At 42.2% G+C, this 24,082-nt stretch overlaps 1 protein-coding gene across 2 annotated transcripts in view; it reads left to right on the top strand.

Annotated features, from left to right (window-relative positions):
• The window catches only part of Rnf150 (ring finger protein 150), a 276,700-nt gene that overhangs the window by 161,974 nt on the left and 90,644 nt on the right, over positions 1 to 24,082 (top strand). For both annotated transcript variants that reach the window (XM_004655834.2, XM_045130660.1), the window contains exons 3-4: positions 12,754 to 12,825; positions 14,383 to 14,465. In XM_004655834.2, the coding sequence (XP_004655891.2) occupies positions 12,754 to 12,825; positions 14,383 to 14,465 (155 nt within the window). The remainder of the gene's footprint in view (positions 1 to 12,753; positions 12,826 to 14,382; positions 14,466 to 24,082) is intronic.

Below are 24,082 nucleotides of genomic sequence, written 5' to 3'. Positions count from 1 at the left end.
GATAATCTAAAGCAACCATTTGACCAACCATTTGAGGAAAGGATGAAATTTAAACCTTCAGTTAGTTAAGTAGCCATTTCAGTCATTTTGCTTTCTGTGATAGACACAGCTTTATGTAGGTCTATGCACAGACATGTTCTATAAGGTATGTGGAAAGCAAGGTGAAAGGTGATGGTGTGGGCGTGGTTCACCGGCTTTAAGTTTTTACTCTACTCCCAGTTTATAATTTTTTTATTTATTTGAGAGAGAGGGAAGAGGGAGAGAGACTGAGAAGGTACGCCAAGGCTTCTAGCCATTGCGAACTCCAGACACATGTGCCACCTTGCGCATGTGATGTTATGTGGGTACTGGGGAATCAAACCTGGGTCCTTTGACTTTTCAGGCAAGTGCCACTAATCCATCTCTCAGGCCCCTCTATTCCTATTTTCATAACTTTCCTTAAATTACATGATGCTGCCATCAGAGTCACGGAGTGAACTGGGGGGGTCACATTGAAAGTTAGCCCTATTTCAGATCAAAATGCCCACTGTATTTTAGCCCTTTGAAGCTGAAATAATATCATGCAATTGCCCTTAGGGAATAAGAAGAAATTTTCTTTTGATGGCTAATGGTATGCTCTATTTAACAAAAAGTTACAGCTGTGCAAGCTAAGCTACAAAAGACGGCAGGTTAACTTAAATCCTTTCTTTTGATTAGAGCATCATTGACCTTCAGAAAGACGGATCCTTGTGTTCTATGTGGGATCCCTGCCTGGAATAGAATAGGAAAGGTGTTAATGACACATTGAGAGATATACAGTCATTCAGGTGTTTTTGAAGAGGTACTGATCTTACATGGCCAGATGACCTCTCTTGGTTAAGAATTCAAGGACAGTCCTTGCATCATACATGATCATGACTCTTTGCATGCCACACACTATACCTGGAGAAGATGACTTCAATGCAGTTTCCCATGGAGTTAAATTTTCTAGGTGTTTGCTTCTAAATGGCACATAGGAAATAAGAACTATAGCTGAAAGTGAGGAAGATACTTAGCTATTGGGACGTATTCCTAAACTACAACAGTAGCTAATGGTGTTTGGGAGTCAAATGAGTTTGAGTAAAAATCTTTGATGAGCGCTGAAGACATGGCTTAGCGGTTAAGCTCTTACCCGTGAAGCCTAAGGGCCTCAGTTCGAGGCTCAGTTCCCCAGGACCCACATTAGCCAGATGCACAAGGGGGCTCATGCATCTGCAGTTCGTCTGCAGTGGCTGGAAGCCCTAGCACGCCCATTCTCTCTCTCTCTATCTGGCTGTTTCTCTCTCTGTCGTCTGTCACTCTCAAATAAATATGTAAATAATGAACAAAAAAATCTTTGATGAATGGGGCGTAGTGGCGCACACCTTTAATCCCAGCACTCAGGAGGTAGAAGTAGGAGGATCACCATGAGTTTGAGGCCACCCTGAGACTCCATAGTGAATTCCAAGTCAGCCTGGGCTAGAGTTAAACCTTACTCAAAATATCGAAAAACAAACAAACAAACAAACAAAATATCTTTGATGATACCTACTGATGTGGGCTTGGCATGAGCTGCTTCCTGAAGCCAGGCATAGGTTTCCTCCACACATGAAAAGCCAGAATGATAACACGCCTGCCATATCTGTTATCCTAGGTCTGCTATGAGGATCAAATAAGAAAATTTGTGACATTATTACAAAGATATTAAGAAGATCATTTCTAATGGACAAAAATCTTGGAAAATAGTAATTCCCTCTAAAGTATAAATAGATCAAATGTTAATTAACTCATGCTTAGTTAAGAATACCTAAGAGGTTTTTTGTTTTTTGTTTTTTTTTAGTTTATTAGACACAGTCTGAAACAGAATAGGATCATTCTGCCATCTTTCCTCTAAAATTATGGGAAAATGAAGGCATATAGCTATAATAGGGAAGTAAGTATGGTGTCAGACGCCTCTACTCTCAGCACTTAGGAGGCTGAAGTAGGAGGGTTTCCAACTTGAAGCCAGCCTGTTATCCACACAAAGGCTCTGTCTCAAATCTGAACAAAATAAAAACAATAAAAACATCGTGCCATTTGAGGATGTAGCTCAGTGGGTGGAGTGTTTGCCTGGCATGCATGAAGCCTTAGGTTAAATCCCAGGACCATATAAACTTGGCATGTTGGCTCACACTTGTAATCCCATCATTCAGGTGGAGGCAGGGTTAAGATTAACCTTAGCTACATAGTGAGTTCAAGGCTAGCCTGGGATACATGAGATTAAAAAACACAGTGTACTATAGAGAATGAACAGAGCTTTCTTAGAGGATAATATTCCCCATGACACTGTTTTTAATTAAGAATGATAATGTATGGACCCCATTAAAAAAAAACACACACACACACAATAATAACAAGAAGGGGCTGAAAAAATGGCTTACTAGCTAAGGCACTTGCATGTGAAGCGCAAGGACCCATGTTCAGTTCCTCAGGACCCACATAAACCAGATGCACAAAGTGGCACATGTATCTGGAGTTGTTTGCAGTGGCTAGAGACCCTTAAATGTGCTCTCTCTCTCCCATAAATAAATAAATAAATAAATAAATAAATAAATAAATTTTTAAAAAGTAAAAATAGTAAGGAAACAGGTAGATTTACTAAAACTTGTTTAAAATAAGGTTTCTCCCCACCCAATTTTTTTTCTCTTCAGCTTTACTCAAAGCAACAACTCTTATTAGACATGCCTGCATCTATATATGCTTATAGTTATTTTCCACATGCATTAGATAGACAGGGACTGTGCTGTTAGAAAGCTTGTATTATAGTGGCCTCAACAGGAAATGCTCATGAAACACAGAGACCACTGAAGCGTAGGACAGTAGTTATTGTGACCAGTGACGGGTTTGGACAACAATGATAGGATTGGCACGGAGAGTGGGGTCGTTGCTGCTAAAAATCTGAATGTGTGGCTTTTGACCTTTTGGAGCTGATTTGTGAGAGGAATGTAGAAGGATTGGAGACCTTGACCTACGGGCTGCCTTGGCCGTGCTGTAAGTACAGCTTCACAGATCATTCTGGTCAGAGTCCATGGACTGTGAGGAGGCTCCCTGGGGCTCACTGGCCAGCTACTCTAGCCTGATTAGTGAGCTCCGAGCTAATGAGAGATCCTGTCTCAAGGAAGGGGGTTGGAATTTGTTAGGAAGGACACATAAGATTGTCCTCTGGCCTTCATGTCTACACACATGCATACATGCACCAACTCACATACAAGCATAGATACACACACACACACACCATATATATATATCAGAAAATGAAAACATAAAATTAACCCCCAAATGGTGCTATTGTTGACTTAAAAGGTGATATCAAATATGACAGAGTTTTTCAATGAAATGAAGAAAGGACACAAATTCTGTTTAAATGCTGTTGTGCAGATGGAGAGGCAAAGCACCTTTCCTTATCCACCCTTAGTAGCATGTCTGACGCTCTGATAACATCATCACAACTAACCAGAGAAACATATATTTACTTTAGCAGTTTTATGTGACATGGGAGCTTTCAGAAATCAAACCCAAAAGAGGCAACTATTTCTAAAGTTACTCAGGAATGAAAAAGCCATGTAAAAAGAAATATATCAGGGGGAAAAGGCCCTGACCTAACCATGGCTGACTCAGTGGAGAAAGCAAGGCCAGTCTTTAAGATTCTTCTGGGAGTCTCTGTGCAGTCTGCTTCCCTCCTAGATGGAGCAGAGCCACTCTGAAATGATGATCTTTGAAGGAGAGGAAATGGGAAATGGCCAGAGGGAACCTTTGCTCCTGAGGCCTTCAAGTCTCTTTGGGTCAAAGAAAGAACTCAGGATGACAGAGTGTATATTTAGGGGATTGTTTTCTGAGCCCAGCACTGTGTTTCAGTATCATTATGTTCCTAGATTTTTGGTTCTATTGCCATTTTCACTACACTTCTAATCTAATGTCTTGTTTTCCCCAGATTCTTAAATATCTAGATGAGTACTCAGTTACGTGTCTTAAGGTGATCGGGGTATATCATTGTTTACCATCCTTGTGAGCGTCTACAGGGCTTTCTTTTTTTTTTTTTTTTCTTTTAATACCTAGTCCAGTTTTTATTTTCCACAAAGCAATTTATCTTCACAGCTGTCAAGAAACCAATAACCTTGGTAAATATGTTCTTGTATCTGTTTAGATCAGACTGATGGATAAATCTAATTACCAAGATGTCCATCTCCTGAAAGTCTTAGTACAAAGTGTGACTTGGATTTACTTGGGTTAGAAAACATACCCAGGAACACAAAGGCACAGGGGAGGAGGCTCCTTAGTGTACCCAAGGCTGCCCCCAACCCTTCCATTGCCATCTCTATCCCTGCATGTACGAAAAACCATAAATTTAGGAAATATTCTGTTTCATGACAGCCTTCAAGTGCCAATGCACAGATTGTATACTCCAACTGTGAAAAGATAGGGATTGAGAACAGCATGTCGTTTTCTTTCCCCTTTGTCCTGGGAGCAGTTTAAAACCTAAAGGAAGGGCTGAGGATGGGGCTCAGCAACAGAGCACCTGCTTAGCACAAGTGAGGCCCTGGAATCGGTCTCCACGACGACCAAAACCAAAACCAAAGTGTGGATGTGTGAACCCAGGGAGAGCGGAGATCAGACATACACAGCAGCAGTTTCATTTGGGCCTGCGTCAGCCGCCTTTCATTGCTGTGACAAACACCGAAGGGGACAACTTAAATGGAGGGAACTCACTGTGACTCACAGGCACACAGGGTTCGGTCCATGGGTCACAGCTTTGTGGAGGCAGGACTGTGTGGTGCAGGAAGCTGATTGCTACGTGGTGACCAAAATCACAGGAAATGAAAGCGACTGTTGGGCAAGAGAGACAGACAGACTGAGGACAAGACCTACCATTTACAAGTTTTACAGTGTTGAGTTGGAATTGTACAGAAATTAAAAGCCTAAGAGCCATATTTGTTCTAGAAAGCTCAAACTCATTTTTTCCCATTTTTATCTCTATATTAAATATGTAAAGTCTTATCTACATGGGTTTGGCTTTAAAAAATTATAAAAATTATAATGAAAAAGGTGCCCTATGAAAGGGATGACCCAGTGACCTGCTTTCTCCGACTAGGCTGCATTTCCTACCATCCCATTCAGCTATGAAGTCACCAATGGGTATGTGGGTGAAATAAAGAACTCTTGGATCTAATTACTTCTTAACAGTGTCACCAGCTGGGGACCAAGCCTTCCACTCATGACGCTTTTGGGGAGAAGTTCTTATCTGAACCATAACGGGGCCTTGCATGAAGAATTTTTATGTTTGAGGGGCTAGTGGAATGGCTCAATGGTAGAGAATGTACCTGGTATGCAAGAGGCACCCAGTTCCATCCCCACCACTGAAAAAAAAAATGATAATTATTTATTATCCAATTTGCATTTCGAGAATCTAGTAATGCTAGTTGGAAAACTATTGAAATGAGGTCTTTGGTAAATACTAAAAATGGTTATTAAATTCTGAAAGTTTTTATTCCATATGATTTTCATGACACCAGAAAGAAACATGGGCATGCATGTAGCTATATCTGACTAAACACAAATGGTTGTACAATTTTTGAAAACTTGATGGTGCTTTCCTCTTATTTTATTATTCCAGAATTCTTACAGGAAGAAAAGCTAGTAATACCTGATCCATCCATAATCATCATAAATCTATATATCTCAGAGTCGCTTCTCCTGTCTTCACAGGTTATCAGGGCCGGCCGTCTGTTCTGCCTTTGCTAAGAAAGGCTTTCAGAGCTTACATCAGTCATTCTGAAAACATTACCCTTTTCCTCCTTAGAAGAGATATGTGTATTATTGTGGTCAGTAATATACGCATATGTGATTAACTAGGTTTGGTTCAAAAAAAGTCATAAGAAAATGAAAAGGGGAACGAACCTATCATAGCATTTGTTTCAGAATGGGTTCAAGAAAATATATCTTCCTATCTTTGTTACCAGTGTCCAAGTCCATAGAGAGTCTGACATTAGAGAAAGTAAGCAAATCATATCTAGCCACTTGCCCAAAAAATCAGAGAAAAAAAAAAGTAATGGTGGGGACTGGAGAGATGGTTTAGTGCTTAAGGCACCAGCCTGCAAAGCCAGAGGATCCCTGTTCTATCCTCCAGGACCCACATAAGCCAGATGCACCGGGGGTGCATGTATCTGGAGTTCATTTGTGGTGGCTAGAGGCCCTGGTGCACCCATTCTCTCTCTCCCTCTCTTTCTCTCTCTCTTTCTCTGTTCTCTGTCCCCCTCTCTCCCTCTTTCTCTCTCTCAAGAAAATAAATATATAATATATATGTATATGTGTGAATGTATATATATATATATATATATATATGTATATATATATGTATATATATATGTATATATATACACACACACACACATATATAAGTAATGGTAAAAGGCAGGAGTTCATTCAGCATATCAGCTGTATCCTTAGTCCTGTGTACAAGGCCATAGCTGACATTGGCCCCAAGATGATACTAAGAAGATGCCAGAGTGTACAGAGTCAAGTCATCTTGCTGGAACGGTGCTCTGGTTGGCCATCGTCTCCTGGCTCTGGGGAAGCTGAGGTCACCATCACGTCAGAGCGCATTCATCTTTGTGCACACAGGAGAGCACAGGTGACCTGCTGCCGGCGTTACTGTTCCTAGCGGGGTAGGAGCAGCGGTGGGACGTGCAGCCACCCTTCCTGGCAGTTGACAAGCTACCGATTCCGTGTCCCTGCAAATCGCAGTTACTCTGACCTTGTCGAGGAAGGGTTAACAGCTCTAGATGAACGCTTCGTAAATAATTAACATGGCTGCGTGCAGAGTAGAGCAGGAATCCACCCCAAAGGCTTAAGGTCATAGCGGTGACAGATGGCACAGGGAAAGCAGAGATACCAAGCCCTTGTCCCATTTTCCCTTCCGCGTGGGGCACCTTGTGGATCCAAGGGAAGACTAGGTGCTTTCTGCAAAAGCAGCTTCTAAGTTCCTGTCATTCCTTTGAGAATGGTTTGACTTTCCAGGACTTCCCAGGAGGAAGGCCTCACGCTTCCTGCCGAGGCCTTCATCACTCCTTTTGCTTTGCTCTCATGAACTTCTGCTCGTGTGGGAAGCCCATCTCCTAAATGACTTCGCTTCTCATGAAACTCCCCTGAGCTCTCTGGGCTGCAGGCCCCCAGTCATGGAGCTTGACTTTCCAAGCCCCCCACCCCCAAACATCAGCTCTTTCCTTAGCCACAATCCCTGATACATTTGGGTCAGCTTGCTTTACATTTCCTTGATGGTTTGTTTTTTAAGAAAGGCAGCTTGCAATTTGCCTTCAAAGGACATGGGAAGAATTTTTTTTCTTTGGAGGAGAGAAAGGGAATATTTTCAAAAGCTACTTACTTTATTCTGACTGGGAATATAACTCAGTAGTACTCTGATTGTTTAACATGCATGAGGCCCTGGGTTTAATCCCAGAACCACCAAAAAAATACCTATTTCATATTTATTCAGATATAAAAAGTAAAGATAAATGCATAGCCAAAGTTTAGTGTTTAGTTTTTTTTGCATGTGTGTGCGTGTGTTTGTTCGTAAACACAAGCATGTGTGCATATGGAAGACAGACGTTGGCATTAAGTCTCTTCCTTGAATGCTTGATTTAATATTTTATTCAGTGAAGTAGGGTCTGTCCCTTGGACACATAGTTTGACGATTTGGCTAGTCTAGCTAGGTAGCTTGCCCTAGGGATTTCCTGCCTCTGCCTCTGAGGTCTGAGATTACAATCTAGCCGCCATGCCCACCCAGCACTTTTGTAGTTGCTGGGGGTCCAAACACAGCTCCTCACACTTGCGCAGCATCGAGAGATCTCCCCAGCCCTAAAATATTCTTTAAATTTACTGTACATATACACACTCAAGAAGGGTACATTGTATTTCCTGAACAATGGTGTGAATTGAAATTGAATTTTGCAAACATGTCTAACCAGACATGGTGGTATGTGGGTACCTGCCCTATGATTTCAGTCCTCAAAAGGCTAAGGAGGAGGATCAGCCTAGGCCAACCTAGGCTGCAAAGGGAGACCTTAACTCAACACAAAACTAAACTAAACAAAAGCAAGGGGGGAAGGATATAACAGAGGGAGAAAGAGGAAGAGAGATTATTTTTTAAAAGATTTATTTTTATTTATTTATTAGAGCCAGACAGAGGGGTGGAAGAGCGAAAGAGAGAGTGAGAATGGGCACACCAGGGTCTCTAGCCACTGCAAACGAACTCCAGATGCATGCGCCACCATGTGCATCTGGCCTACGTGGGACCTGTAAATAGAACTTCAAAGGCATGCACCTAATCGCTATGCCATCTCTACAGCCCGAGAGATTATTTTTAGTTTAAAATTTTTTTAATGCTTTTGAGAATAATCTATGGCCACTGTTTAAAAATATTGCTGTTGGTTCTGGGAAGATGGCTCAGTGATTAAAGGTGCTTGCTTACAAAGTCTGCTGACCTGGGTTCCATTCCACAGCATCTACCTACAGCCACATGCAAAGTGGTATGTGCATCTGTGATCCCAGTGTACCCACAACAGTGAGACACAACCAAGAGAATCTGAGACTCACTGACCAGCTCAACTGTTATTCTTTTGGCAGTCGGTTACTTGGTTTGCAGCAACTGCAGACCCTGTATCAAAGAAGGTAGAATGGAGACCCCTGGAAGTTGTCTCCTGATCTTCACATGCATACCGAGGCATGGATGCTCATATACACATATGAACCCACAAATAAGTGTTTTTTTTTTAATTTAAGTATTGTTGTCCAATTAATTACTCTGTGGAAATAAAAAGTAATTTAATCTATTGAATTTGGTACAAATATTATAGAATACAGATTAAACACAATTGCAAAACTTTCTGAGCTCTTACAAAGACAATCAACATTGTTTACCTGTGGTCTAGATTTCATATGCAAAAGGTAATTTCTGCAGGGTGTGGCATTTGATCTCCTGAACTAGAACCTTTCTCTCTCAGAACCTTCCTATTTTTGCCATGGCTCCTTCAGCAAAGGATAGAGTGAAGACTGGCTGGTTTTACCAAGGCTGAGAACTTAGCTTTGGTCCATATGACCTGTGTCACTAATTGCTTCGTAATTTGCTTGTTAATTGGCTAAATTTCTCAGGCTCTTTCCATGTGTAAAAAAGAAAATATTTGCTACATATTTTATTCACTCATCTTTTATGTAATTTCTGGTAGATTCTAGCTTGCAGAAGATAGTCATTGTTGATTTATTATTCAGTATCATTTGATGGGGGGTTGTTAAGGTAGGGTCTCACTATAGTCCAGGCTGACCTGGCATTCACTATGCAGTCTCTGGCTGGCCTCGAACTCATGGCAATCCTCCTACCTCTCCCTCCTAAGTGCTGGGATTAAAGGCGTGTACCACTACCCCCGGCTTCAGGGTCACTTTTTTTCCCTAAAACTCAGAGCTGTGTTTGACATAGAGACTTTATTAAAAATATATATCATTGCCTGGGTGTGGTGGCACATGCTTGTAGTCCCAGCACACAGGTCATAGTTTCAAAACTAAACTGTACGACATAGTGAGAGCCTGTCTCAAAAAGCAAAAGGACAAAACATTATATATATATACACACACATACATACATACATACATACATATATGCACATATATTATATATACATTTTAAAACACATATACGTGTGCATATACATATTCATATACATGCATACACATATTTACATTATATATACATACATATATAATTACTGAAGGTAGCTTTATTGCTTTATTCTACATGCTAGGTACCCAGTGGGATACACAGTATAGCATCGTAAAAGCAAATGTCAGATTTCCAGTGTGGCAGTCCTATAAAGGCTCACATTGATATCGGGGTGCAGATTAGAGGGACCTTGCTGGAAGACATCTAAGAGGAGCTTCGTGAAGAAAAGTCTTGAACTGAGACCAAAGGATGGTTAGGTGCCAACCAGAAGACTGGTCATGGTTGGCTTCCCCTCTGTTTTTTCCTTCCCTCTCCCGCTTATGTCTCCCCTGGGTATTTTTCATCGCCAAGGAACACTCCCTAACTTTTCCTGCTACTCATGGTATATATAGGTCTCCTTTCAGAAAACAGCCTAAATGTACCCATCTGTTTCAAATGCCAGGAGTATTTCAGAAAGAAAGGACAGCATATCAGTGAGGAAAAGAAAGATTAGCAAAGCAAACAGCTTCTTTTCTGTGTAAGTTGGTTGGTCAGCTGCTTGATGTCTGGACAGAGGCGGATTGGCCGCTTGACCAGACATTGGTGGGTTTTGGTTGGCTAGCTTACCAACCAATGGTTGATGCCGAAGCCAGATTTTGAATGTCGGCTTATTAGCTGATTGGACAGCTAATTGGGGAAGAAAAGACGAGAGTGATGGGTTGACTTTGGCATTTCAGTTAGTCTTCATTTTTTCAGATTCTGATTAAAGTTTTGTAGAATGTATTATCCTGAAGGAGTTACCTAAGCTCTGCAAATCTCAGTTCTTTCTCCTGGCGCTGTGGTGAGGATAAAAGGAGATATTGCATTTAACACTGCTACAGCAAAGTGCCCATGAAACATTAAGTGTTCACTAGCACGTCCACAGTTTTCTTTCCTTTTTTGGTTCCTCGTGGTAAGATCTTGCTCTGGTCCAGGCTGGCCTGGAGTTCACTGTGTAGTCTTAGGCTGGCCTCAAACTCACAGCAATCCTCCTACCTCTGCCTCCCGAGTGCTGGTTTTAAAGGCATGAGCCACCATGCCCAGAATACCCATAATTTTAAGTAGACTGCAGCAGATGCTAGGACATGGCTCAGCTAGAGGCCTTGCCCACCATGCACAAGGCCCTGGGTTCAACCTCCAGCACCATGAGAAAGAAAAAATAAATAAAGTAAAATTAAATTTAAAATGGTAACACAGAACGCAGCCAAAGAAGCTTGAGCATTTTTTTATTTTCCAAATGGAATAAAGTTAATAATAATAAATAGATGCCTTGTTGTGGATTTGAGCCCTTCAACTATTTTTTAATTTTTTAATGTTATATAAAAAGGTTGTACTCCTAGACCCCCCCCCCTCCCAATTCCATGCAAGGTCTTCTTTGATGAGGTTATTGGTATTCATTGTGGGGACCAAGAGGCCTCAGTCAGTCTCTGCAGGGTGGAGGTAGGGGATATGGTGCCTCAGGCTATTCCCCGCCCTGAGACTCTTACAATCTTTCTGCGCCCTCGTCTGCAATGCTCTCTGAAACTTGGCAGGCCAGGTAGGGATTTGATTTAGTGTGGCTTTCTCTGTAGGCTCTGGATCTCTGTTTTGATGAGGTTTGAGTGACACAGTGTCTGTTGCTAGCCAGGAGAGCAGGACCTGCGTCACCTCTGGGCCCAGGCAGATGAGGGGAGGAGACACCCCCATGGTGGACAGCCGGCTCTCTGTTTTTGGTGGGTCCTGGTTCTGCCCATCATTCTCCACCTTCCTTCCCCACGAGTCGTCCTTCAGCTGTGTTTTACCACTTCAAATGCATTTGTATTTCAGGCCAGAACAGCCTAGGCCTAGAATAGAGGAAAACGTGTAAAGTCCCAAGCACGCACACAGACGCCTTTCTTACCTCACAGATGAAAATCAAATTCCCATCCTCCTTCATTGCACGGCTCATTAGCATATTCATTCTCTCTGTCGTAAAAGGCAGCATGGGGCAGGCATGTAGCTGAGTCAGTAGAGTGCTTGCCTGGCATGCACAAGACGCTGGGTCTGACCCTCAGCACCGCACAGACGTGGCACAATGGCACAGGCCTGTAATCCCACTCCTTGGAAGGTATCAAGAGTTCAAGGTCACTGGGCTGGAGAGATGGCTAAACAGTCAAGGCATTTGCCTGCAAAGCCTAAGGCCTCATGTTTGACTCTCCGGGTCCCACGTAAGCCAGACGCACTGTGATGTAAGCACAGAAGGTCGCACGTGGGCACAAGGGGGCGCACGTGTCTGGAGTTCGATTGTACTGGCTGGAGGCCCTGGCACACCAATTCTCTGTTACGCTCTGTCCTCCTTTCTCTTCTCTCTCTCTCTCTCTCTCTCTCTCTCTCTCTCATGCACATGTGTGCATGTGCACACTTAATAAAATGTCGTCTATTGGGCTTGCCTCAAAAAAAAAAAAAAAAACAAGTTGAGATCCTTTGTGGCTACATAGGAGTTCAAGGCCAACATGGGAGAAAATATATATTAGACCCTGTCTCACAAAAAGTGGATAGGAGATGATGTATTCGTTCTTGACATGAATGGCACTGGTTTCGAAGGTATCTGATGCTGATGTGTATGTATTTGCTTACCTGAATGCTGTGTTTAATGTAACTTTCTACAGACACACTCAGAACACATGCATAAGCGAGAATGTCATAGAATAGGGTAAAACAGACCAAAGTTGAGCCCACTTAGGTCCTTGTGAGCAAACTGAAAGGAGTATGTTTTCACCCTGATGATAAAACGGAGGAGACATTTCACTAACCTGGCTTCCTACACAAATAGAACTCTCCCGGAGCTCTTCCAGAGACCTGGATTCGTAGAGCCAGTGGGCAGATACCACGGCCCCGTTTCTTCCACTCTTGTCCATAACATCCAGTCACCTGCTCGTGATTTCAGACATGGCCTCGCTGACTCATTACATGTCACCAGACACGAAGTCAGAGTTACCCATCTTTATTATTAACAAGCATTTTTGGTTTTTCAGCGCCGACTGGGTGATGCTGCAAAGAAAGCCATTAGCAAGCTCCAGGTCAGGACCCTCAGGAAAGGCGACAAGGTAACGGCCTTATTTCTTTTGGGTGAGGGACTATTCAGAGAAACTTCTGTCTTTTCTGACAGAAGATAGGAAAGAATGGGAAATGCATGCCAAAGCTGTCCTTTAAGCATAAGATACTTTTTTATGTATTTATCTATTTATGAGAGAGAGAGAGAGAAAGTGGCAGAGAAAGAGAGTGAGAGAGAGAAAGAGAAGATATGCCAGGGCATGCCAGGGCCTCCAGCCACTGCAGATGAACTCCAGATACACACATCACCATGTGCATCCGGCTTATATGGTTGGGAATTGAACTGGAGTCCTTAGGCTTTGCAGGCAAGTGCCTTAACTGCTAAGCCATCTCTCCAGACCCTACTTTTTTTTTTTTTAAGATTATTTAATTAACTTATGAGATGGATACTATAGGACCAGATCATTATTGGCTGGAAAATGTGACAGATGTGAAAGTAACTGGAAAAAAGTAACCAAGTTATAAGGCCCACCTGGGGGCAAGTGAATGGATTTTGTAAAACCTACCTGCAATAGAGTATTATTCTGATATTAAGAAGAACAAAGTTATTTCATTTTCCATAAAAATGAAACAGAAGTCTCTATATTAAGCAAAATAACTCAGGTCTTGAAAGACAATTATTCCATATTTCCCCTCCTATGCAGAATCTAGACTTAAAAACCTAAAACTCCCAGCAGAAGTTTAGAGTTTTAGGATGCACTAAGTACATGAGCTTGAGGTTCTTTGGGGCCATTGACAGGGATTCACAAGTCCATGTGCCCACTAGTCTGAATTATTGATTCTTCTCACAAGTAAGATGCTATAATTTCTCAACAAAAATAAAACATGGGCTGGAGAGATGGCTTAGCAGTTAAGGTGCTTGCCTGAGAGGCCTAAGGACCCATGTTCAACTCTCCAGATCCCATGTAAGACAGGCACACAAGGTGACACAAGCGTACAAGGGTGCACACGTGCACAAGGTGGCACACGCGTCTGGACTTCAACTGCAGTGGCTAGAGGCCCTGGTGCACCAGTTCCCCCGTCTCTTGCTCTCTCTCATAAAATAAAAAGAAAACATGGGTGAGATTAGCAAACTATAATTCATTTGAAATGATAAACAAATTTAAAATTAGCCTTTTGGTCATGATATTTTCTCCCTCGGTGAACGAAAGTGCCAGCAGTATTACAGAAGTAAATTATGAGGTGCTCACAAATAGGATCACTATGATTGTTTATATTTATGTATCTACATTAAAATCCAGAGTACTGGGCACATTCAATACCCTTCAGGTAGCTCTGCATAAACATCACTCCTCGCTCTGGAGACTTTGGCGTGTCACTTCTAATTGTAGCTTATGACCATTTTAGGAAAGGTTTCAGAGGAAGTGGTGTCCATCATAAACGCACTCACAGTAGAAAGGAAAAGTAAAGGCTGACTAAGAGAGAAGGAGAATGGGGCTGGCGCCGAGGCCCTCGGGGGCCTGGCTCTCTGCACGCTCTGCGCAGGTGTATGATGTGTTCACCAAAGAACCGAGGGGAAGGTGGTCTCACTGGTGTTGCTTCTGTTGCAGGAAACAGAGGCTGATTTTGACAACTGTGCAGTTTGCATCGAAGGGTACAAGCCCAACGATGTGGTGAGGATCCTCCCTTGCCGGTAAGTAGCTAGGAGGCCTGTCCCTGGCCAACCCTGGGGGAGGAAGTTTCTGGCCTCCTTGGCTCAGCTCTGCCCGTCTCTGCAAGGTGGTGGGCCTCAGTGCTTTTGTGATTATCCGGCCAACAAGCCAAGCACACCTTCATGCCTGTCACCTTGGTTCTTCAAATCACCTGGTCAGGGCTAGAGAGATGGCTCAGCTGCTAAAGGCCCTTGCTTGAAAAGCTTAGTAACAGCCCAGTTTTGGTTCTCCAGTACCCACGTAAAGCCAGATGCACCAAGTGGCATATGTGTCTGGAGTTTATTTACAATGGCGAAAGGCCTTGGTGCACCAATGCGCTCTCTCTCTCTTTCTCCCCTCCCTTCCAAATAAATAAATAAAAATATTGATAAAAACCACCTGGCCATGGGAGGTAGATGTGTTTCTGATTCCCTTTATATAAAAAAAAAAAAACACATACTGCTATGAATTAGAAACTCACAAGACCCAGTGTGATATATGCGGAGGGAATTTTCTTGAACAGCTCTGTAAGCCTCAAACTCTGACTTTTACTAGTGCTATGATGATGAAGATAATAAACTCAGACTGGAGAGATGGCCTGCGAAGCCTAAAGACTCAGGTTCGATTCCCCAGTACCCATGTAAAGCCAGAAACACAAGGTAGCATATGCATGTGGAGTTTGCAGTGGCAGAGGTCCTGGTGAACCCATTCTCTCTCTCTCTCTCTCTCTCTCTCTCTCTCTCTCTCTCTCTCTCTCGATTGCTCATTCTCCCTCTCTCTTAAATATATAAATAAGTAAAATAAAAAATAAAAAGATAATAAGCTCTTAAAAATATACTCTGAAGGAATGAATGAGGTTGGCTAGGAGAAGTGGAAAGCCCAAGGCAGGGCTGGAGAGATGGCTTAGCGGTTAAGCACTTGCCTGTGAAGCCTAAGAACCCCGGTTCGAGGCTCGGTTCCCCAGGTCCCACGTTAGCCAGATGCACAAGGGGGCGCACGCGTCTGGAGTTCGTTTGCAGAGGCTGGAAGCCCTGGCGCGCCCATTCTCTCTCTCTCCCTCTATCTGTCTTTCTCTCTGTGTCTGTCGCTCTCAAATAAATAAATAAAAAATTAAAAAAAAAAAAAGAAAGCCCAAGGCAGATTCAGTTTACCTGGCTTTACTCATAATAAGTCATAGTTAAGTGCCCCAAAACTTCTGGAATCTAGAGGAACAGTCTGCAAGGGATTATCCAGCCACCTGGATTCTTCTCCCTCAGTGAAAGACACTGGTAAAGTGTCTGGATTCTTTTGAAATTGTTAAAAAAAAAAATCAATGACTTTAGATTCTTTAATTAAATCATGTGGGCCAAAGGCACATAAAAGCCATTCCCCCACCCCATAATTGAAAATCTGCTTCCGTATTCCTGCTTCCATGAAAGTGTCCTAAAAATAAAAATGAAATTAGGCCTTGATGAAAGGTGGAACGTTGACGTAGAAACACTGGCTTTGAAAAAAGTTCTTAGCATTAAGAGGCAAACCACAGAGAGATAAAACAGTCCATAGATTCTTAAAGCAATGCAAATTTAAGAGCTATGTGTTAGAAATCCAAACGGAATAGAACATATATGCCCTTAGGGGATTACTTGAAAAAAATCTTAAAATGACAAGGAAGTATGACAAAGAAAGACTGAGCACTCAAAGAGACTGCGATCTTCCCAAGAGTTGAAAATTGATGGTTCGGAAAATAGGCCGTGCAAATCCCCCATCCACACAAGAGACCCAACGCCAGCTGGCAGGTGTGAGTCCTGTGTATCGATGCCTGGCTGTCCCCACATTGAAACCACTAAGGGAGGGCAAATGGACAGGTGGCAGTTTCCTGTGTATGAGGACACTATCTACATTCTTTGTAGATATGACGCTTACTGTACCCACAGAGACTTCAAGAAAGCTGTTAAGGACCAGCAGCCCATGTGTAAGCACTCGAGAAACCCTTCGGGGTCACACCTTATTCCTGTGGTGTTTTATTAAGGGCTTGTAAAGCGTCATCATTAAAAACCTGCTGATGTGTCTCTCCCTCACTCTTCCGCTCCAACACTGCTTAGAGCCTCATAGGGGCTCTTCAAATACAAGCCATCTACTGTCCACTAAAGTTCAATAACTGCTTCTTTATTTTTCCTGAGAACATAGAGAATTTTACAAATGTAATACAAAAACCTGTTTCTAAAAGTACACATAGCATTACTGCAGCTCGACAGTCCACATGGTATAAAACGGTGTATTCATCTGAAGCTGTCATGAATAAATTTCAGGGTACTCCATGAAATGACTGGGGAACATCATGGACAAGTTATAGTTGTAGCACAGTTTCATTTCTCATGGCCTGTTTTGGAAAACTTGATTTATTTCCATTGTTAATGGCCAAAAATGGTGTTCCTCTAACAATGTAGTATAATACCATCCCGATGGTCACTAGCCCATACATCTTTCAGAGCATAATTATTTGAAAATATTAATAAAAATGGTATTTTACTATTTACCACAATGAAACAAAACTTTGGAGCTTTTATTATTGACACTAGCTAACACTTACCCTAGGCCAGTTCCATAGGAGCCAGTCTCATCTTCCCTTTTCACGTGATGGTCTCTGAGTTCCTGCTTTGGTTCTTAATGCTTCAAGCTCCTTACTCTCCATCTGTTCTTTTTTTTCCATTGATTTTCATGTGTGTGTGTGTGTGTGTGTGTGTGTGTGCACACACGCAAACCAGGCTCTCTTGCCACTGCAAACACACACCCACCCAGCTCTACATGGATAGCTGGGGAACTGAACTTGGGCTAAAAGGCCCTGCAAGTAAGCACTTCTAACCTCTCAGGCAGCTCTCCAGCCTCTCTCCATCTGTTTTTCTTTCCTTCCTGTGGATCCTGCTTTAAATAACAGCACATCAAGCAAGCACAGGTTGGAGTTAATGACGGTTTGATCCTGTACTAGTCATACATACTCTCTTACTAGCTCATACATCTTTTTTTTCCAGGCTGGTTTTAAAAATCAAGAATTTTTTTTATGCCTGTTACTGGTTTCTGCCAGGCAGTGCTCACTAATGGATGTTATCAAACAAATATAGTAGCATTTGCTTTTTTGCTGGATAATTTTCTCTGGGGTATTATTAAACCTTTGCTCCTATAAACATCACAGACTCACTTTCCAATTATTTCCAGACTGACTCATCCACAAATTTTTTCCCTTTCTCCTTGGAGTAAAAGATGTTTTGTTTTGTTTTTTAAAATTCTCAGTGTCTGACTCCCTCCTCTTTGCTCTGTGGCCTCATAACCTCTAACATACCACACACACACACAAACACACACACACACACATACACGCACACACACACGCACACATACATCCCTTCTCCACTGTTAACATGTCTTTCCAAATCACCCAGCTATACACTCACATGCAACTTCTTCAAAATTATCCTTTTTTTTTTGTCTCTTCCTTTGTAGTCATGGTGATTACTAAAATGAAAGCATACACGTACATACCCATCATCTCTTCCCACACGTTCTTTCTTCATCCAGACCTTCTTGGCGCATGAAAATCAAGGGGTCCCTGGAAGGGAACTTGGACCTGTGCTCTCAGTGTGTGGGGCAAACCCACAGTAGCACACAGAGCATGTTGGCAACGGACAAGGCAACTTTTTTTTTTTTTTTTTTTTTGAGGCAGGCCCAACCATTTCCTTTTTTTATGTGTGAGAGAGGAGGAAGACAGAGAGAGAGAGAGAGAGAGCTGGCATGCTAGCGCCTTCAGCCACCACAATCAAACCCAGATACGTGTGCCCCCTTGTGCACATGTGCGACCTTATGCATCTGGCTTACCTGGGACTTGAAGAGGTAAACATGAGTCAGGCTTCTCAGGCAAGCACCCCGACTGCTAAGCCAGCTCTTCAGCTCAAGTTGAAGAGCTTTTTCTCTAATTTTTCAAGAAATTTTTGTTTTGCTCCATAATACATGTGCCCAAACATGCATTGTGTTATGTTTTAGGGTAGGTTTTGGTGACTTGGGTTAGTATATGTGATTACTATGTTTGGCCATTAGAAGGTATCTTACCAAAACAGTGTATTAATCTGTAGTTTCTTCTTTTGTCCAGAGAATAAACTGTTCTCTCAAAATATTCCATGGATTTTATCACAGAACATTTCAACTGATTCTTCAATAATTATTCATTTTAGTCTATTTAACTACCTACTGTCAGCACACCATGTCTCCGAAAGAATATTAAGTCCTCACTCTCATAAAGAATATTAATTCCTTGAGAAAACAATGTGTGCTGCGTGCAAAAAGCAAAACAATATATGAATTCCTTTCCCTGCACAATTCTTTCCTATCTAATTTATCACTAAGTTATGGAGGTATTAGTGTCTACTATCTTTTCTTCTCATCTGGCAAAGTCTCCTCCACAAATGAGGACAAATTTAAAAGTGGCCTACTGATAAGCATATTATGATGTTGAAATTTTTTTGCTACATAAACACTACCTTTGGAACAACAAATAATATGTTTTTGTGGCAGGGGGTTGTTGTTTATTTTTGTTGTTGTTCTTTTGGTTTGGTTTGGTTTGCTTTGGGTTTTCCAAGGTAGGGTTTCACTCTAGTCCAGGCTGACCTGGAATTCACTATGTAGTCTCAGGAAGGCCTCGAACTCATGGTGATCCTCCTACCTCTGCCTCCTTAGTGCTGGGATTAAAGGTGTGCGCCACCATGCCCAGCACAGTCTTGCTTGCACAAGTCAACCGAAGGCTCTGGAATGTTGGTGTTTGTGTACAAAGAACCTTCACTTCAAGCATGTTTCCATGGCCTAAAGCATTTTCCACTGAAGTCAACGAAAAATGTGGCCAGTTCTCCTTGTGTTTGCTTAGGTATCCATTGGGGCTGGGAAGATGGCTCACCAGTTGAAGGCACTTGCTTACAAAGCCTGATAGTCTATGTTCAATTTCTCAATTCCCACATCAAGCTAGATGCATGGGGTGGCACATGCATCTGGAGTTTGTTTGCAGTGGCAAGAGGCCCTGAAGTGCCCATTCTCTCCCTTTCTCTTTTTCTGCCTATAGATAAATAATAAAATAGGATTTATTTTTATTTTTATTTCTTATGCGAGAGAGAATTGATAGGCCTGGCCCTCAGCCACTGCAATTGAATGCTGTCTGTACACATGTGTGACCTTGCGTGATTTTGTCACCTTGTGCATCTGGCATACGTGGGATCTGGATTGTTGAATATGGGCCCATAGGCTTTGCAGGAAAACAGCTTAACTGCTAAGCCATCTCTCCAGCCCTAAAACATGATTTTTTTAAAGGAATCCGTTGAGAAGCTGCTCAGTATTCCTCATCCTGTCCCACCATGGCAGACACAGAAGACTAGTTTCTCACTAATTTCCCTGCTTCTGCTCTTGTCCCTAATTATTTATTGTGATACATCAACTTTTTATTGTCAAACTAGATTCCAGGTACTTTTTCAGCTAGTATATTAAAAAAAAAAAAAAAAACTTGGAAATAGTAGTTGAAATGTAATTCAGTCATCATATTTTCTCACAAATGAACTGTAGCAATGTAAATTCATTTTAAAAATAATAATAAATATGGGTTGGGGAGATGGACCCATTAGGAAAGTACTTGCTGTGCAAGCAAGAGGGCCCAAATTTGGATTCCCAGTACCCACATAAAGCCAGGCATGGCAGTATCCATTTGCAATCCCAGAACTGAGGGGGCACAGATAGGAGGAGCACAGGGCCTTGCTGGCTAGCTAATCTTGCCGAATCAATGAGCTCTAGGCTCAGAGACCTTATTTCCGAAAATTAAAAATAAATAAATAAAAGGCAGACAGCAATTGAGGAAGACACTGACTTTGACCTATAATGTGTAATCACGCATACATACATGATCCCACACATATACATATGAGCACACACATACATGCACACCACCCAAACACACAAAATGTAATGAAAAATAATAAAATAAAAGCATGGACTAGGGCTGGAGAGATGGCTTAGCAGTTAGGCCATCTCAAAAACAAATTTTTAAAAAAAGAGGAAGAATCTTCCAGAACTCACCACTATTACTCAGCAATGTGAAGACTCTTCCAGGACTCACCACTGTGACTCAGCAATGTGTACTCTGATTCCTTCTTGGGAACCCACCAGAGCAATTCCTGTGTGGAATAACTATAATTTTCCTAACTGAGGGGGATGTTTTTATATTGTCGATGCTAAGGTATCACACTACCCAAAAGTTTTCTCTGTTTATTGATGGAAAGCTAAAGGCCAAATTCATGACTCAACTATAGCCAAAGACTGCTTTAGCCTCATATCTGACTCTTCTCTGTGTCTTCGTTTATACTTTTCTTTCTTCTTTTGTTCTCACAGAATCTTTTTGATATTTGAATCTTCTCAGTGACCTCAGTGTCCTTTCTGGAACAAACATTCTCCATGCCTTCAAAAACTGTATCATCATTTATAATTTTATATCATATCCCTGTCTTTCCATTAGTATAAAAAATACGCAAGATAACAATCTCATAAGGAGAGAAAGTTGCTTGTGGTACACAGTTTTGAAAGCCTTCATCCATCATGGATTGGCCCTACTGCTCTTGGGCATGTGGTCATACAAAACATCATGACAATAGCATGTGGTCATACAAAACATCATGACAATAGCATGTTGCAAAGCCACTCAACATGACAGGACATGAAAAGGAAGAGGGGTCAAGGTCCCTCTCCTCACTTTGAAAACATGCTACCAATGACATAAGACCTCCTTTTTTTTTTTTTTTTTGGTTTTTTTTTTTTTTTTGGTTTTTCGAGGTAGGGTCTCACTCTAGCCCAGGCTGACCTGGAATTCACTATGGAGTCTCAGGGTGGCCTCGAACTCACAGCGATCCTCCTACCTCTGCCTCCCAAGTGCTGGGATTAAAGGCGTGCGCCACCACGCCCAGCTAAGACCTCCTTTTAAGTGTCCACTGCTTCTAAATAGTGCCAAGCTTTTTTTTTTTTAATTTTTATTTATTTATTTGAGAGCGACAGACACAGAGAGAAAGACAGATAGAGGGAGAGAGAGAGAGAATGGGCGCACCAGGGCTTCCAGCCTCTGCAAACGAACTCCAGATGCGTGCACCCCCTTGTGCATCTGGCTAACGTGGGACCTGGGGAACCGAGCCTCGAACCGGGGTCCTTAGGCTTCACAGGCAAGCGCTTAACCGCTAAGCCATCTCTCCAGCCCAGTGCCAAGCTTTTTATACATAATAGCCCTTTGGGAGACATTTCAAATTCAAACTGTAGCACCCATATGCTATAAAGTTTTTTGCCTATCTGGGAAATTTAAGTTATTTCCAGTTAGTATTATCAAATAGGCTATTTTAAAAACTCTCCATTCAGATGTGAGACTACCTCCTAGTTTCTATGATTAAGATTCAAATTGACTAGTTATAATCCTGAAAGTTGTACTGAGGGACTTTTCCAGTCAGTTAGAGGAATCCTGGGGTGACTGGACCTGTTACAGTGTAATTCTCCATTAGGAATAGATGATGGATGAGTCAGGAGAGGAGGTGCCCAGATCCTTCAGGGCCTGCCTGCAGCTGAGGGGGCTGCATTATCAACTGTGTGCCAGGAGCCTGCTTGCCTGGGGAAGAGGTATCTCTACCCAGCACACTGGCAGAAGCGTCAGGTGTGGCTCAAAGGGATGTAACTGGATTCAGAGGGACCAGTTAGGACATGTTTGCAAAGTCTGCTATGCAAAGCATCATCCAGTCTGTAATAGCTAGCCAGCAGGGAGGAAGCTTCCAGCTCATTTCCAGCTTGATTTCTCTATATGTTCTTGAAGAATCACCTTCAGGGTCACACCACGTAGCTCTGGTGGGCAGTGGAGAGCTTTGCCTTAGCAGACAGTTTTCCAACCCCCCCCCCAAACACTCCCACAACTGAGTTATGTAGGCAAAGAACCATGTGTGCTAGATAATGGTTTCATTCTCCTTCTCTATTCTCCTTTACAAGAATGTGTGATGAAATTTCTGTATTAGTCCAAGTGTTCCTTTGGTATTTTTGAACATAGGATACATTGTTCTGTGTCTTTTTAAAAACATTTTAAATATAAATCTGTAGTTTTACAAACATCAGAATGTTATTCACATAATCAGTGTTAGAAAAGATGGCAGAGATTGTCATAGTGGCATATACTTATAATCCCAGAATTCAAGGGGTGGAGGCAGGAAAATACAGAATTCAAGGGCATCGTTGACTGCATAGTGGGTGTGAGTATAGCCTGGGTTACGTGAAACTCAGTCTTAAGATTTTTTAAAATAAAAAAATCAAAACCAGTGCCGGAGAGATGGCTTAGTGGTTAAGGAGCTTGCCTGCAAAGCCTAAGGACCAAGGTTCAATTCCCCAGTACCCTCATAAGCCAGATGCACCAAGTGGCACTTGCGTCTGGAGTTTGTTTGCAGTGGCTGGAGGCCCTGGTGTGCTCATTCTCTCGCTGTCTCTGTCTGCCTCTTTCTCTCTCTGTGTCTGTCTCTAAAAAAAATATAAATAAGTATCTTTTAAAAAAATCAAAACCAGAATAAATGGCTTAGGCAATACAAAGTAATTGTGGAGGAACAGACGAAGCTTGTATGTTTAACTGGGATGATCGATAGCTTGACTTGCAAAAAAAAAAAAAAAAAAAGTCTAATGACATTTTAATGATTGAACCAGAGGCCTGGAGACATAGAAAAGAAATTTTTGAAGACTATTGAAAATTCAAAACCTAAAGTTGGTATTCTTGTTCCAATGGGTTCTTTAAAGATTTGTTACTTAGGTGTCATATGTCTGTAAATGAACAAGAGCCACATAAATTGTCCATCTAGCCAGTCAGCCAGCCACCTGCTTTTCTTTCTCAGTTGATGTGACTGATCTGTATATATGTTTAACCTGGCTCTATTTGTTGCTTGACCTCTCAATTACAGTATTCCATTAACTCCTGTCCCCAAGGAGTGGTACCAGTTTCCCCTTGCAGAGATGCAGCTCTGGGAGACAGCTGGTATAAAGTGCATGGGAAACAGGAGAAGAGTCCATATGCAAAACTTCCTGAACAAGCAGATGTCTTGTGGGTCAAAGAGTGACTTGCCTTCCAAAGGCCCAGCCATCTTACAATCAAATTAATAAGATTGAATTGTGGTGGTTTGATTCAGGTGTCCTCCATAAACTTAGGTGTTGTGAATGCTAGGTTCCCAGCTGGTGGCAATTTGGTAACCGGAGCCTCCTGGAAGCAGTGTACTTGTTGGGGGCGGGCTTATGGCGTTACAGACACCTTCTCCATGCCAGTGTTTGGCACACTGTCCTGTTGCTGTGGTCCACCTTCTGTTGGCCAGGAGGTGATGCTCACCCTCTGCTCATGCCATCATTTCCCCTGCCAGCATGGAGCTCTCCTTCTAGTCTGTAAGCCAAAATAAACACTTTCTCCCACAAGCTGCTCTTGGTTTGGTGCTCTTTACCAGCAATGAGAATCTGACTGCAACACTGAGCTCGTATGAGAGAGAACGAGAGCACAGTGCCCACACTGAAAATGCCTCTTGAACACGGCTTATGGCCAACTAGCCTTTACCAAGATTTGTTCCAT

Source organism: Jaculus jaculus, chromosome 12 (genome assembly GCF_020740685.1).
Source record: "Jaculus jaculus isolate mJacJac1 chromosome 12, mJacJac1.mat.Y.cur, whole genome shotgun sequence".
NCBI lineage: Eukaryota > Metazoa > Chordata > Mammalia > Rodentia > Dipodidae > Jaculus > Jaculus jaculus.
Note: the sequence above shows the minus strand (reverse complement) of the source record. Positions and strands in the feature narration are given on the sequence as shown.